This window comes from Amblyomma americanum, chromosome 9 (assembly GCF_052857255.1).
Source record: "Amblyomma americanum isolate KBUSLIRL-KWMA chromosome 9, ASM5285725v1, whole genome shotgun sequence".
NCBI lineage: Eukaryota > Metazoa > Arthropoda > Arachnida > Ixodida > Ixodidae > Amblyomma > Amblyomma americanum.
Window position 1 is genome coordinate 142,420,716 of NC_135505.1, and position 15,885 is coordinate 142,436,600.

Sequence of the window (15,885 nt, forward strand, 5' to 3'; positions counted from 1 at the left end):
AAATTTCATGTAAGGACTTCCCCGCCACGCAACTCACATTCATGACATCTATACCAGAAACAACTCCACAATCAACATTTTGAAGTAATGGCAATGAAGCCTACCCTCAGGGATCCACGACAAAAATAAAAAAGCTGTGTCGACCGAGTGCAGTTAGCTAGCAAAATCGGCTAGTGGTGGCGACACCTGCATTTCATTTTTCACCTTTTTAAGGTCATAGAATCAGTGAAAGTCATAACAACGCGGTAATCTATCCATACAAGCCAACTTCAACTGGTCCCCAGTGTCCCAGTTATTATGCCTTAACCATGTGCAGTAGCTCTCACCGATTTCAGCGGAGGATATCGCTCACTCTTGTTTGTTCCCTAACCCACGCTGCTCTCTCAGTGATTCTTGAGGACAACACTATGCATTCACACTTTGGCAGAAGCATTTTCCAGAAAGAACTCGGCCTTTTTGCAGGACGTGCACTACTAAAAACACTCGCAGCTGACTGTACTAGAGTTAGGCAGCTCGTGGTAGGCTACCAGAACCGAACGATGAGTGCTGCACAAAGACAAACAACAAGTGCCAACATAAGCAGGCCACAGTCAAAATCCAGCTCTGACTTCTTAAGCCTGATCAGCAAAGAAACACGGCGGCTACAAAGAATCCATGGTTTCTGAGCCAGCAGCACGAAAAAGGTCTTTTCTGAACGCACGCAACAGTAACAAAAATTATAGAACTTGGATCAAACGAGCTAGGGCTAGGGCTAGCTGGTATTTTATCTTCTGTTCGGAAAGCGCTTGCTTGCAAGCGAGGACACGAACAGGTGGGACAAACACGCAAGCACAATTCGTCCACGGACTGCTCCGTGCAGAGTGTTTTTGTCTTGCTCCCACCTAACCCTATCCCCGTTTGCAAGCTATTACTTTTTGAACGCAAACAATTTGAATGCTGCACCACATGAGCCCATACAACAATGCTGACGGTGATGAATGTGTTTTAAGAGCGTGAGCTCTTACTACTTACGTTTGTCAAGGGCGCATCTGTCTGCAATGAAGGTCAAATTGACCAAAACAGTTTCCACGTCACCACGCTAGATCACAAAGCAACAGTGAACGCATAGCGCCTCAGTTGATACCTCTACTTTCGATTTGTTTTATACGTGCCAGTATAGCGGCCATCAAAGTGGGACACCGCCTGTGCCACTATTGGAGTAAAATTTGGGGGCCATCCATTTGAAGCAGAATGCTCAAAGTGGTGTCAAATGACATGGCCCGTTCCTGACGATAAAAATATTAATTGAGATGAAGCCCAAAATATGTGTGGGATTCGCACCGATGACACTTCAGCCCACAAACTGTGCGTTCCGTGGAGCTTCAGACGGCCATTACGGCCAAACCGTTTGTCGCAGGGGGTTTCGGATGACGACAAATGATGCGTCGTGTTGTGATGCACATGTTTATAAAATTTATTGACTGATATAACAAGCAAATATACCAGATATAGTGGTGAAGGTGGCTGTAAATCGCAACAGTAGTGCAAAATCCATAAGGTAGATAGATCGCTAAGTGTAGTGAGCTGGGCTAGTTGGTTCTGAGCATAATTATGAGACATCATTCCAGCGCAAGAAACACACGGACAAAGAAAGTAGACACCACGGACGTCGGTAGATTGCGCTGCTTGAGTCTTGGAAGGGATATTTCCGGAACGGAAATATCTGCAGATGTTTGGATTTGGTCTTCTCCACATTTGCTGAGCACACAGATATAAACACTCGAAGCTCTCAAAGCTAATGCTTTTAGGTCGAACACTGAGGCAGTGTTGGCAGAGAATTTTTTTTTTGTCTTTCTCCCACCTAACCCTGTCCCTGTTTGCAAGCTATTGCTTTCTGAACATAAAACAATTTGAATGCTGCAACACATGCACACATACAACAACGTTCACTGGCAACTAATGGTTGACAGTGATGAATGTGTTTTTCTTTTTGCATGTAAACGTCTGTTCACCCCTTTCAATGTGTTCGGCACCTGTCAAGATGGCCTAATACTAAAATAAGACGGCCAAAGGTTCAAGGAAGCAGCTAGTGAAACAAGCTGTGGCAGCGGCGACTCTGCTCCCAGCCCCCACCTTTCTTGCGCTCCAAGGCTCGCTTCTCCTTCGCCTTCTTCTTGCTGCCGAGCAGCCCTTTCTGGTGTTCGGGGAATGGGTCATGCTGGGAGAGCATGCCAACGCCGTAGTACTGATACTGGCGCAGCTGTGAGAGAAAACAAAACAAAAAACAACCAGAGAAAAAGGCTCGATCAAGGCAGCTACCAGCCAGATACCGTCTCGAGCAAAAAACCAGCTCAGAAACAGGGCTAAGCAGAAAACCGACAGAGAACAGTCGCCCCGCCGCGGTGGCTCAGTGGTTAGGGCGCTCGACTACTGATCCGGAGTTCCCGAGTTCGAACCCGACCGCGGCGGCTGTGTTTTTATGGAGGAAAAACGCTAAGGCGCCCGTGTGCTGGTTAAAGATCCCCAGGTGGTCGAAATTATTCCGGAGCCCTCCACTACGGCACCTCTCTCTACCTTTCTTCTTTCACTCCCTCCTTTATCCCTTCCCTTACCGCACGGTTCAGGTGTCCAAGATATATGAGACAGATACTGCACCATTTCCTTTCCCTAAAAACCAATTATTAACAGTTTTGTTTTGTTATTTCTTTCCAACTTCAATGCCCCTTACATTAACACTTGAAACATCAGCTGCACAAGATTTACCATGGAATGAGTTAGTGACACTGTAGTGGAAATCCAAGAGGAAAAAAAAAAGGACTTTGACGGTGCATGCACAACAGATGACAGAAAACTGATCGTCTCTTGAAGTAATAGAGTAGATACTAAAGGAAGCAAAGTTTGGTGCGGGCTACAGGCAGTTGAGCGACACTAAGAGGTTTTAAAAGCTCGGAGAGTGTGGCCATGATTGGCACGGACAAGAAAAAATGCAGTGCGTTAGTAGAGACCTCTTGGCTAGTAGCAGGCATTAGCTGATGATGACGATAGTGATGGGTTATGCCAAAGAACCAGCATTATTAAACGGACTGTTCACGGGTCCCTCAATAGAAAAGTGCATGAACGCAGCAAAAATGATAAACGCATGGTAGCACAAGTAAATAGAGAGATGAAGACGCAAGCTTCTCACCTCTGGGTCCGTGTTGAGCTCAGCGCGTGCCATCTGCCGCAGCTTGTGAAAACGCAGCCAGTCCTGGAGGTCGTCCTCAGTGGGCGAGTTGTCCTCCTCGGAGGAAGATGTATCGCTCAGCAGCACGTTCTTGAGCCAACGCCGGCTCTTGCGCACGTTGTCGAAGTTGTACAGCTTCATCTTCTCAGCGCGCCGGTCAACGGCATCCGACGGAGCAGCACTGCCGCCGTTGAGAACGTCGCCATCCTCGTCGATGTCCGACAGGCTCTCAGCCTCCGTGTCATCCTCCTCCTCGCCGTCGTTGAGTGGAGTCGAGAAATAGTTGTGGATGAAGTTGATGAAACTGTCAAGTCGGACAGCCCGCTCAATCCGCTGCAGGTGTAGCGGCTTGGCCAGCTTAGTGGGCCGCTCTTCCGAAGTTGACGGCTCGTCCCCGCCGCCACTGCTGCTGCTGCCCACCACTGTACCTCGACTAGTGGCCATGGCTCAGCCTGCACATATACATAAACATGAAATAAATATGCAGTGAATTCAAACTTTATATCCTTTATTTTTTATTTTACAAAATGTTCATAAAATACTGAACAACAACGCAGGGAAGATCCCAGAGTTATGCAACACTTAGCCCGACCTGTGCTTATAGCATAAAATGAGACAGCATAATAACGATTACCATATAAGTAAACATGTGAATAAGCACAATGAGTGTCCTTTTTTTGCAAAATATTTTATGTGGGATAACAGGAAAAATTTGGCTTTTTGAAAGCCAACGTAGGAAGTGCGTTCGATATGAAAGTATGGTAAAAGCATTCAGTAAACAAAAACTACAAGAAGAGTGGTTATTTAAAGCTGCACTGCCTAGCTCACTGCCTGCACCAGAGACTACCAATGGAACTCATGTGCGTTATGTGACACAAACGTAAGACATGCCACGCCCCATACTAAGAGTTGCAGACTGGCATCAGCATTTCACACAGAATCATCAAAGCTGTCGCTTCAATTCACATTACAAGAGTAAACATCCGGTCAATTTTTTCACTTATCCTTGCAGAACTAAATTGATTTCTCCCATTACTGCAGATATGGTCTTTTCCTACATATTCAGAAAATAAAGATCAAAGTTTCAGCTTCCAGAGAAACAGAACGCCTGTTGGAAGATAACTCGCTACATAAGCTAACCCTAGTAGTGGAACAACTTATGATTTCTGTGGATTACTACTTGGCTGCCAGGTGACAGGACACTTTTGAATTCTGATATTGATTTACTCTATGCACTTGAGTATGTGTGCACAATTTTATTATTTTTAGTTGGACAGAAATAATCACAATTAGCTCATTTTAAGTTTGCTGTAATAGTATCCTTCTTAATAAACCAAAAAGCTTTTTTTTTTTTTTCACATCTATGTAAAGTGATGACAAATAGATGAGAGTTCACAACTTTTATTTGACATTTATTAAAGGATTAAATGGCTCATTCATAGTCTCAACAAAAGGCAAATCAGCACAAAAAAAAAACTAAGATAAGATAGAGCTAACAACCGTACTCAATTCTAGCCTTTCGTCTCTCTCCAAATGTTCTCCACCTCCTTGGTGCTTTCTCATCCTTTGTCGGGAGACCAGGAAGCAGATTCCGGATGCTGACAAAACTTATCTTTTATGCAGTGATCTCAAGTAAGACCCCAGAGTAAGCAGGTGATAAAGCATACTGGTGGTCGAGTAGTGCAGTGCTTTATCTGAGAGACTGTCACCATCATCAGCCGGGTTCCAGTCTACAGAAAAGCAAAGGCTTCTTCAAGAGCTTTAGAACCCCCTCTACATAGGCAGGTTATGAACCCTCTATTCCAACAAACCGCTCGAACCTCCTCCTATCTTTGAAAGGTAAAAGGCACACAAAACAAGACACAGTGTAGAGTGAACAGATGCTCAAAGGCAGAAGGTGGCGGCACTACATGTAGCACACTTCGGATGGTTACGACTGCACCCACAATGCGTTGTATTTCTCAAGCGCAGCTTTTCAAAGCCAAGGGATCACAAGGAAAGATGGCGATGAATTCGTGAGCTACATGTAAATCATAGGATAAAAATATTTCCAAGTGTTATACCCCTGTCACACGGGACTTCTTCTCGGCCTTTGCCGTAAAGTTGTCTTATTGCACTAAAGGAGGAAAACCGAAAAGGAGCAGCGACACTGCTACACGGCAAATCCAAAGGAGCTAGAACGCGGCCTCCGTGAATGCCAAAAGTCACCGCTGTGTGTGCAGCGGCGCTAGTAACATTATGAAATTAAAGCAGACGGTAGCACTTCAGCTAAGAGTGCTTTCGTTTATGTTGGAAAAAGTAGCTATCACGATAATAAACGAGCGATCTGACGGCGAGAAACGGATATTTAGAAACAAAGTTTCTTTTTTTTTTTCATCGTTCTCGGTCCGACCACGGTAGGCGCACTTTTCCGTTCGGCTCCTTGTCGTGTTCGAGAAGCGTGCTTTGTTGCTTGTGTCTTTGTGCACACAAGCAAACTCAAAACACGCACTCAACAAAGAGCAAATGAAGAAAAAACAGCAAAGCGAGATGCGCAAGCACGTGTCTGTCGATGCGGCTGCTGAAAAGCGTTCAAGTCCTTTCTTAGCAGTGTGGATGTCTTTAGTCATAGCCTCCTCTACGATTAAGTGCACTGTAACGCAAAATTAACCATTAAATAAGATAAATTAGATATTTTTTTACGGTTTCAAAACTAAAAATTGCGTCAATTTTTTATTCTTTGAGCTCGCTAGCTGGCGCTGCCATCTGGGTTGCTCCTTTAAGCAACTTTAAGGCCGCTGACGGCCGCCCTTTATTGCTACGGACCTTTATCGCAAAGGTCTCGACGCTTTGCCGTGTAGATGCGCGTCACGCACCTTTGGGGCAAAGAACCTTAATTTCTAAGGCCTTACAAGTGCCCGCGTGACAGGGGTATTATTCTACTACTACTGTTTCGTAAGCTGCTTTGGGTTCTTTTGAAAGGTACCATAAGGGCCTCCAACTAAGTTCTCCCTGAGGATGAGTTACTCAAGCTAAAATGACATGCCTAGAGTCTTAGTTGTTCATGGAAAACTGCCAGTTAATTACTGGCTATACGACCCCCCAAAGAGTTTGTGCATCAGTCATCAGGATAAGCAACAGTAACAAGTAAAAGCAACATATGTCTCAATCTCATACAACCAATAAAGGCCAAAATTATTGTTATTATTCTAAACTCTAAAATTCCTAATCACCATGAATAATTATAATACACCAAGGGTTCCTTTTTGATTACTAAGAAGGGGGAGGGAGGCCTCACAGTAGTTCAGTCATAGTTCAATTTACAAAAAAAAACGAAATCTAATTGCACAGAGGCACAAGTTAGCTTCCTTTATTTTTAGTTGCGGCAGAATGACAGGTGCTCTTATGTTACCTGGCAGCTCAGCACTCTAATAAATTTATGCTTTCAAACTATGCTCTCAGTTTTTCACGCTTGCCTGAATACAGTGCAGAAAGACCAGGAAAAGCGGAGCCTGTTATCAGACCTCAGCATTTCTGTTTATCTACACAGGTGGCCTCTAGCTATGACCATGACTCTGTGTACTTCGCTATGTGCAATCTTTCAGAGCATGGCAGTTTTCCTTGCATAGTAAACAAGTAGTAGCTACATTGAGGGCAGGCACTTCAGTGCTTGCTCCTAGCAAATCAAAATTTTGCACAGTGAATGCATTAATCATGCAAATAATGTCTTGCTGTAATCGTATGTTGTACATTTCTATCCGAATTTTACTCTCGAAATGTGCCACATTTTCTCTGCACTGTACTTCCGTTGGATACCTGTCACTGTGGGCACCGTCATTACACTTACGAAGCATGGTAGGCAATAGCACAAGAGACAAAGCACAAGGCACCATACGGGCAAGTGTCTTGTCCTTTGTGTTTTCTTGCTCTATTACCTACCATGCATTTCAACCAACTCGGCCAACTTTCCGATCTAATCAATACTTATAAAGAAGGATGCCTCATGGAAAGTTAGCCTGCTAAGACAGCCTTGAACTCTTTAGACAATGCCATTCTGTTTTCCCTGTTCTCTTCAGTGTCAAAAAAGTGGCTAGTCCAATGTGTTTGGCTGCATTTGGGTGGATGCTAATAAGAATCGCTCCCTCAAAACCATGGCAACAGACATCAGTTGTTGAACATGGATCTGCAACACGTTCGTTATTTCAGTGGAGATAAATTGCAAAAAGGTCTGTGTGCCAAGTTTCCAGTGCAACACAAAGTATTCAAATCACTACAAAGTGCTCCACTATGTTGTGCCTACAACTCGCTAATTCTACAGTATTTTTTACTTGGAGCGCCTAGCTTGTGCCTTTTCTTGCCAGCATTACACCTATCTTTGCTATCTGACAGAGGCGCTATAAACGCACTTTAATAATCACATTGACAAATAACTATAACCTATTAAAATTTTAGTGTAGCAGATAGCGAAATGGTTTAGACTACATTGACAGCAACAGTGCTACACAAGTATTAAGCCCGTTTCACTTGCATGCGAAAACACTGTAGACTCCTGCCGCGGCGGCGCAAGAACCAGTTTCAAAACGACACAGCGGCTCTAGCAACGAGGTTTCAACGATTTGGAGAATATTTGCTGCCCGATCGCTCGATTTGTTTAAAGGCATGCGAACCAGCCTTTACGCTAAAGCAACACAAAATGTTTTGAGCTTTTAGTAGTCACATCAGAAAATAAACAGTGTATACCACAAGTAAAAATTCCACAACAACTGTGGCCAGCACCAACAGCAGCATGTCTCAGTAACCCCACAGGGCACTCATATTTTAGATGCATTTTGTGGTTGAGGCTCTGCTGGCAACGTCAACAACAGATCAACACTATTTTAGACGTGCCTGCTACGTGCGATCAGCTTAAAAGAAAACACCTATGCCACTTGCTCTTCAAGATAACAGCATGTGGTTCGATGTGCAACTACGAACTCTTCACCAAGTGTCACTGACGACATGGCTTTCATCCCCCGTAAACACCATGTGATTACAAGAAAATTTAGTAAACGTCTGAGCCAGACAATCTAATGTAACAGTGAGATCACTCTTTCAGAACACGAAGGCATAACTAAACCATCATCAACTCCAGCCTGTGTATCAAGTTTTCATTCATTCAGACAGACATGCTAGCTGTTGTATTTAGCAAGACGCACGCTGGCAAGTCCGAGCCGACAACGCGCCAGCTCAGAAATTTTCGACGTATCCTCTAAACACGCCTGTAAGGCCGAGCTAACAGAGAACATTACGCCGGCCGCCGCGTCATGTCATTGATTGCCGGTTTACCATCTGGCTGGCTTTATAACGGCCTCGCAACAACAGCACCCACAAGACTGCATTTTCCGCCGATCGACCGCAGGAAACTTCGGGGAAGTCCCCCGTCAGACCTGAACCAGCAACGTGGGTGCCCTTACGCTCGAGCTCCGTAAAAGAAAGACTATTCAGCACACACAGCGTGATGCGAGCGAGTAAGAAGATGAAAACACGTCCGGGTAGAGCAAGACCTGGCCACAGCAACGATCCGCGTCGCAGATATGTCTCGCCGACTCTCCAAAGGTGACCCTCAGAATAGTACAACACCGCACAACCGGCTTTGCTAAACACGGCAGGCAAAACGGCGCGGCGCCGGAAAATAGAAAGCAAGGCGAGACGTTAAGGAGGGGTTGGACTGGCTTGCTTACTCGCTCGTTCGGCCCCCGCAACCACATCGCACAGCATTCTCGAGAGAGCACATGTTCAGTTCCCCCTCACCACGTTCGGAACAAGAGAAACTCGACTTGAGGCTGCAGTACGCCAGCCAAACGCGTTAGATTCGCGTCGTCTAAGCCTACGGCGCGGCCGAAGCGAGCCCCTTTCGACGCCAAACACGCGCCGACCGAGAGCTCTGGGGCAATCGACGGGCAGCAAAAAGCGGCCCAGGCCGCGCGCACCGTTGTTAACGTTTCGGAGAGCCCGGCTCCGAAATCGAAGCGCCAAGGTAGTAGGGGGGTGCCCGGTTTTGAGTGCGCCGAAAATCGCGGTTTAGTTTCGGCGCCCAGGGGTCGGGGTCCGAGCGCCGAGCGAGGCCTTACTTGCTGCCTCGAAGCCGGGATGCCGCCCAAGGAGCCATGGAATCGCGACCGACGACTGGTGTTGCGCACAAAATGGCGATCTTCGAATGCTGCGGCTGATTCGCAGATGCGGGGCAAAAAGGGTCCCATGACTCCCCTCGCCTTCGCAGCAGCGGACCGAGCACACGCCATATCCATTCTAGCCTCGAACCCCACAAAAATTAAAAAACGGCCGTGTACCTACTTGGCTTTAAAACAAACATTTACATATTCAAGCAGGAACTATTATTATTGCTTCACAAAAGCTTTGTATTGTCATTTAAATTTTTCTTTTGAGCAGACGCGCTTTCAACAGGTAGCGCTTCGCAGCAATCTTTGTTGTAGCCTCGAACGCATAATACAAATTTTAAAAATTATGCCCAACTTTTGAAGCTTGACATTGAAAATGCAAAACTTTTACATTTTCTCTAAAAAATTTTTATCTAGTGAATAGTTTAGCATCACGGTTGATATAATTCGTTAGATGGAACTGTTCAAGAATTGTTGTATACAGTGCTGCACTCTACAAAATTACTCATTTTGTTTTAAAACAATAATCAATACAAACAAAACATTTAACAAAACTCTAATTTATTTTTAGTTATTTTAGGTTGTTAAATTGTAAGTTTAATTTAAAACTTGCGAGCACCGCACATAAATGAAGACCGGTGTCGAGAGTATATTTGCAACAAAAATGCATATCTCGTGGAGGCAGACGTTGCGACCCCGTAGTTGCCGTTGTTTTGGCGAGGCATAGCGAAGCGTGCTGTCCTTGGAGAAGGTGACCTTTCGTGGAATCGTGCTTCAAGCACGGTTCGTTGGTAGGCAAAAAAATACTTCATCGAGAAGGCTGCACGTCTCGCATTCAGGCATACAGGGACTACGTTTAGGGTGAGTACGACGCCATCGCAATCACCACGCTGACGACCCGCGCAACAGGCACTAACGTCGCGTGTTTAGGCCTACTGTTTTTGGGAAGTATTCTTCCAAGTTCATTTTGGTGCCCGCTTTGCAGCGGCTCAGATTTAACCTTTGAAGTAGGTTAATGGTAGTTGTAAGCAGCAAAGATCTTTTTCAATTTTAGATTTGAAACGCCGGTAACCAAGAAATGAGGCGAGGCCTTTGTCTGCCTGTAGGCGCCATGTGCGTGCCCTGTTTGGAGCGATTTGACGTTCGGGCGAGATCTTTTGAGCTAGGGGGCTACGAATGCAGGTAAAATAAGCTTCCGATCATGGCGAATTGGAAGGATAGTAGGTTAATAAGAATTCGCGCTCTTAGTGTTAAGTCTGCATGGGCGTTGTGTGATCGGCTTCCGTACAACGTGTTCCGGTGCTTTCCTGCGCCGACCAGCGTCGTGCGATTGAGAATTCCGTGATGTCCATCTTTCGGGACCAACTGCTTGCTGCGGATAACGTTCTACTGATGAATTCTCAATACTTTACACGAAGAGCGTTTGCTGCGGCCTTGCGTTTCTAAAAGTGACCGAATACCTTTTCCCCTCCCCTCTTCTCATGCGCGGGCAGCGATGACGTCACGCGTCTACGTCGGGCGTCTCAACTACGAGGTGCGAGAGCGCGACTTGGAGCGCTTCTTCAAGGGCTTCGGTCGCATCCGCGAGATCAGCATCAAGAATGGCTTCGGCTTTGTGGTGAGTATTGGGTTTTTGCGGCGTTCGCAGTAGCAACAGCAGACCAGACTTGGCGGAACTGCCTGAGCCTTGTTGTCGACGCCTTAGTGTGAACATGCTCGTGTGACTAATGAGCACGTGGCCAGCCGGGCCCTCCTCCCTTGAATCTCTCTCAAATGGGGTAATACTGTAGCGCCAGCTCGCATCCACCACGCCGACTACCTCACCAGCTGTAATGTGCCCGCACTATGGCATAGGCTGCACATTCAATAAGCCATAAATTACTAAACTAATGTCAATGACGGAGCCGTTCTAAAGCCTTGTCTGGTTCAGCCATTTGTTGCTGCCGGAATGCATTTGGCAATTGTACAACTCTAATGTGCATTGGGTACTTTGGTTCTGTGGCCTCTGAACGTTCAGGTGCAGCACGTGAAGACCTTGTTGCTTACACAGCAGCTTTACATTTTTCTTTTCCAGGAATTTGATGACCACAGAGATGCAGACGATGCAGTCTACGAGTTGAATGGAAAGGAGCTGCTTGGCGATCGGTAAGTGAAGCATCTTCGGCTGTAATGCATTGCGTTTGTAGTCACATATTCAACCTCGCTGTTGAGTTCTGTCACATTTGGTTGACTGCAGTTCTGTTGGAAAACAAATAACTGTAGTTCGGGCTGTGTTTGTCTGGTGGCACTGGCTTGCAGTGATGGTGTTGACTTCTGCTGTGCAGGGTCTCTGTGGAGCTGGCTCGAGGAATCCGACGTGGAGCCGACTACTATCGGTCGCGTGCTGCATCGCGGTCTCCCCCAAGGCGCCGGTTTGTGTATTTTCCGTGTTCTTGGTGCCCCTGCTTGCAGCCTCTGCCCATCTTTGTGTAGTTTGTTACTGTCTTGGCGTCCCTCTCTTGTAAATGGCTTCCACCAACATCACTGCAGTGACCAGCTTGGTGAACCTGCGCATTTCTGTAACCCAGTCATTGCCGCCTGCACTGCAGAAGCTGTCATGGTGGTCCATTGTGGCACCTGTTGCGTCATGTGCAAAATGCACTCGTTTTCGCTGTGCTTTGGGGGCTCCGTTTGGTTGCATTCGTTTTGGACCAGTGTCATTGGTATTGTCCCCCATAACTATTATGCTGGGAAGAAAGATGGAGCAGCGTAAATTTAACCACTGGTCTCCAGTGTGTGCAGGGGCTGAATTACGGAATGCTCTCAGTCTGTAGTCTCAAGGCCTGGCTCCTGTAGGTAGTTTTAACATCGCGTCACGGGCACCATCGGGAAACTGCTGTCCATGTGCCTGTTCACCGCTTGCAACCCCATGGTGCACGGACAAAGGAGTCTCCTTTTTCCTGCCTAGCCTCTGTTACACTGCCACAAAAGTAACCGGTAGGCATTGAGCAGATTGGGAAAACTGCTAGATGACTCTTGCTGTGACGTTTACAAACTGTTCATCGGCCCTGATCCGTTTGGATGTGGTCGGGGCTGATCAATAGGAGCAAGGCTTTGAGACTGCCTTGATGTTGAGAGCGCACCAGCCATCTCAGAACTCCTTGCTGTAACCTGGCAAAGCATTTGTATTTTTTGCTTTCTCCGCAATTCTCGTTTGTTCTGCCATTTATCCAGGTATGGCCCACCGACAAGAACAGAGTACCAGCTGACTGTCGAGAACCTGAGCAGCCGTGTGAGTTGGCAGGTGAGTTCTGTTAGCTTTGGCAATTTTATACGGTTGTCTTCACAAGAGGCTCAGTACCGCACCCTGTCTTCTGCCCTTGCCTGCTTTAATCCTTCGGCACAGGCTGTTAGGCTACCACTGGTAGGCTCTGAACTGGCAGCTTTTGCGCTGGGAACATTACCTTGGACGAATATATCGATCAACTTTTTTGTGCCCATCCTGCAGAAACAGCTTAGCGTCTGGTGCATACCAGATTCACTCGGCTAGCTGGAATCCCTGCTGCTGTGAGCAAAGTATTGCAATGCTACCAAACTGAGAACGTGCGCACACTGAATGTGCGGTGTCGGAAGAGGAATGGTGCAGGCTGGTTTGTACATATTGGCAGAGGGTGTAACAGCGCTTAAGATGACATGCGCTCCCTTTGTCCAGTCTAGGGGCTTCTCATGGTATCGCACGATTTTCGTTATTTTAGTAATTTGGTCCAGTGCAGTTCAAGTGCCCATAAGCTGAATGACAGATGTGAGGTAATGTCAGAATTTCGCTGCTAGAGCAGGATAGGTAATGGCGATGCTTTGCCTTTTAAGGCTTCTGAGCTTCCGTTTTAAAGCTGACAGTACAACTTCGTGCGAGGGGAGACAAAAGGCTGGTGCTTAGGTCGAGTTTTTTTCAAGCTTCCAACTAAATCATGCATGCTATTTAATGTCTTGTCTTCATGGGTTACTTCTGGTTCCAGACAGGCAGTAATGGAAGGCTGGGTCTGTGTGGCTAGCTCTCAAGTTGTCGGCGCTGCGCCAAAAAATAACGGGCCGTGTGTGTGTTCTGTTCTCGCATTGCTCAGAGGGGGAGCGAGCCTTTGCGCGCCGCCTACCCGCGGATTGGTGCGGCAGGCTTCCTTCCTTTACATCCCCCCTTGCGATGATGGCTTCTCCTTGTGCCCCCCCTGGTGTGGAGGACCCAGTAGAGGGCGTGGCTTGGCAACCCTAAGGTTTGCGGTGGACCAACCGCTTGGAGGGACCCGAGGCTTCCCCCACTAAGGCCTGCGAGAGAGATGCTCGCCTCCTCCCTAAGAGAGATGAGAGGGCACTGCCTGCCTACCAACCTACCTAGAGAGATGACGATGAAGGCAGCGCTCGCAACGGCCTTCTCTTCTGCCATGAGGGGCTTTCTCGTGATTGGGCGACTGCGCGGGGGCCCGGCCCATGGACCACCTCCCCACCGTGGATGATGGAGCCTTTAGGGGCAAGGCCTGCTGCGGCCCTGGTGGCGTTTCCCCTCGTGAAGGGCTTGGCTCGGTTCTTGGCTGCGCCCCCACCCCACCTTGGTTGTCTGGGCCTGGGTCTTGGGGCGGAGCCAGGTAAATCACGCACGACGCATCACTTTACGCAACGTCTTCCACTTTGTGCCGCGAACAGCCTCCTCCCTTTCTACGTGGCCGTCGTCGAGGGGCCAGTGGCAGCTTCGTCATCGTCTCTTGCAGCTCTCCCTGGCTTGGACCTGGGTGACGTTCCAGATTGCACAGAGCAGCAAACTTACTTGCAGCCTCCAGTGTGCATCTAGTTTTCCTGCTGCCGTAGGCTGCATTCACAACTCTCGGTGCTGTCCCATTACTCTGGCGAGACTTGGGCATTGCACAGTGTAGGCTCATAACCTTGGGCTTGAAGCTGCTTTCAGTGCATTTCAGAGCAGTCACAGCACTTGGTTGTGCATGCAGCCAATGGCTGCCAGGTTACAGTGGTTGCGTTCTTTAAAAAGTATGTTCTGCAAGTTTTCTAGCCGCCTGGTGCACCCAGAGAAGGGCTTTGATGTAGTTTTTGCGTGGTGTTGGTGTAGATCTCTTGTTCGGCAGTGTCTGACATAGTTTTCCCCTTTTTTTCTCTCTCTCTCTCTCGTCACAAAGGACTTGAAAGATTACATGCGGCAGGCTGGTGAGGTGACCTATGCTGATGCACATCGCCTGCGTCGCAACGAAGGGTAGGTATTTCTTCTGCCACACAAATAATTGTGTTGGCAGTGCTGCTCGGGTTTGAACTCAGTGTGGACACTTGTCTGCCTCCTTCAGGGTGGTGGAGTTTGCGACTTATTCCGACATGAAGAATGCTTTGGAGAAGCTAGACAACACAGACTTGAGTGGACGACGCATCCGCCTCATCGAAGAGAAGAGGCTGCGCAAATCGTGAGTGTTGCTCTTCACAAATTTTCCTTTTCGGCCTAGCTGCTATTTCTCGCGAAATGTACACGTTCTTGTTTTTTGGCTTTCAGGCGCAGCAGGTCTCGTTCTCGGTCACGTTCCCGCTCTCGTTCTGCGCGTCGCCGTCGAAGTGCATCTCGCTCGCGTTCCCGGAGCCGCCGTCGCAGCCGATCTCGTAGCCCCGCCAAGCGCAGATCACGATCACGTTCCAGATCTCGGAGTGGCACTCGCCGAGGACGTAGTCGCTCCAGGTGTGCATTTAATGCTGACCAGCTCGAAAGGTGCTTCGTCACTTCCTCAGACTGGCTTATGCATGCCCTGTGGGCATTTAAAGATGTAATCATTTAAGATTAGCATTACGCTGCAAGTCTGCAGTGGCAAATGCTTGTGCCTGTCTCAACTGTGGTATGCAGAATTCAATGATGACATTATCTTTCGGGTCCAACTACATGCTGCGGATATTGGTGCCAACGTACTGAAGGAATTCTCTCCACAGTGTTAGCAGTAGATTATTATTAATGCCATTTTTGTAAGCGTGTGTCATCAGTCTGGAATTTGCTCTTCTCTTCCTACGCAGGTCCAGGAGTCCCAAGCGACGAAGCCACTCTCGCACACCTGTGAAGAGACGTTCACGATCGCAGTCGCGCTCGCGTTCTCGCTCTAGAAGCCCACCTCCTAAGCGCCGTGCCTCAAGCCGGTCTGCTAGTCGCTCGCGGTCCAGATCTCGTTCAAAGTCAAAATCCAAGTCTAAGAGCAAGTCGAGGAGCCGCAGCAAGTCTCCAGAGACCAACAACCGCCACCATTCAGCATCGCGCTCCCGATCTAGGTCGCGTTCTCGTTCGCGGTCCAAGTCTCCAGTCAAGAACAACGACGACAACTCTAACGATAGCTGAAGTAGCTTGGTTATTCTCTGCACAGCTAACAGTGCAGCACGCAATCAATTATGCTGCCCCTTGCCATTGTCTCACCCATTCATGTCGGGACATGCACAAGAAGTCCTCAATTCTGTATATAGTAACCTTGTGGCTGTATATTTCATTATCTTCCTGTAATAAAATCCATCCTCAATATCGCTCAAAAATGCCCCATGTGGATT

At 47.6% G+C, this 15,885-nt stretch overlaps 2 protein-coding genes across 3 annotated transcripts in view; one reads left to right on the forward strand and one right to left on the reverse strand.

Annotated features, from left to right (window-relative positions):
• Ino80 (chromatin-remodeling ATPase INO80) overlaps positions 1-9,466 on the reverse strand; it is a 75,797-nt gene extending 66,331 nt beyond the window's left edge. For both annotated transcript variants that reach the window (XM_077637810.1, XM_077637809.1), the window contains exons 1-3: positions 9,292-9,466; positions 3,164-3,654; positions 2,113-2,239 (exon numbers count right to left, since the gene is read on the reverse strand). In XM_077637810.1, coding sequence (XP_077493936.1) covers positions 2,113-2,239; positions 3,164-3,646 — 610 coding nt within the window. In that variant the 5' untranslated portion in view covers positions 3,647-3,654; positions 9,292-9,466. The remainder of the gene's footprint in view (positions 1-2,112; positions 2,240-3,163; positions 3,655-9,291) is intronic.
• A 516-nt stretch (positions 9,467-9,982) lies between these two features.
• On the forward strand, positions 9,983-15,885 carry LOC144104671 (serine/arginine-rich splicing factor 5-like). Its single transcript, XM_077637811.1, has 9 exons — positions 9,983-10,200; positions 10,833-10,957; positions 11,414-11,484; positions 11,664-11,750; positions 12,553-12,622; positions 14,499-14,572; positions 14,661-14,774; positions 14,861-15,040; positions 15,367-15,885. Exons 2-9 carry the CDS (start codon positions 10,835-10,837, stop codon positions 15,680-15,682), a joined length of 1,035 nt encoding a protein of 344 aa, XP_077493937.1. The 5' UTR covers positions 9,983-10,200; positions 10,833-10,834; the 3' UTR covers positions 15,683-15,885.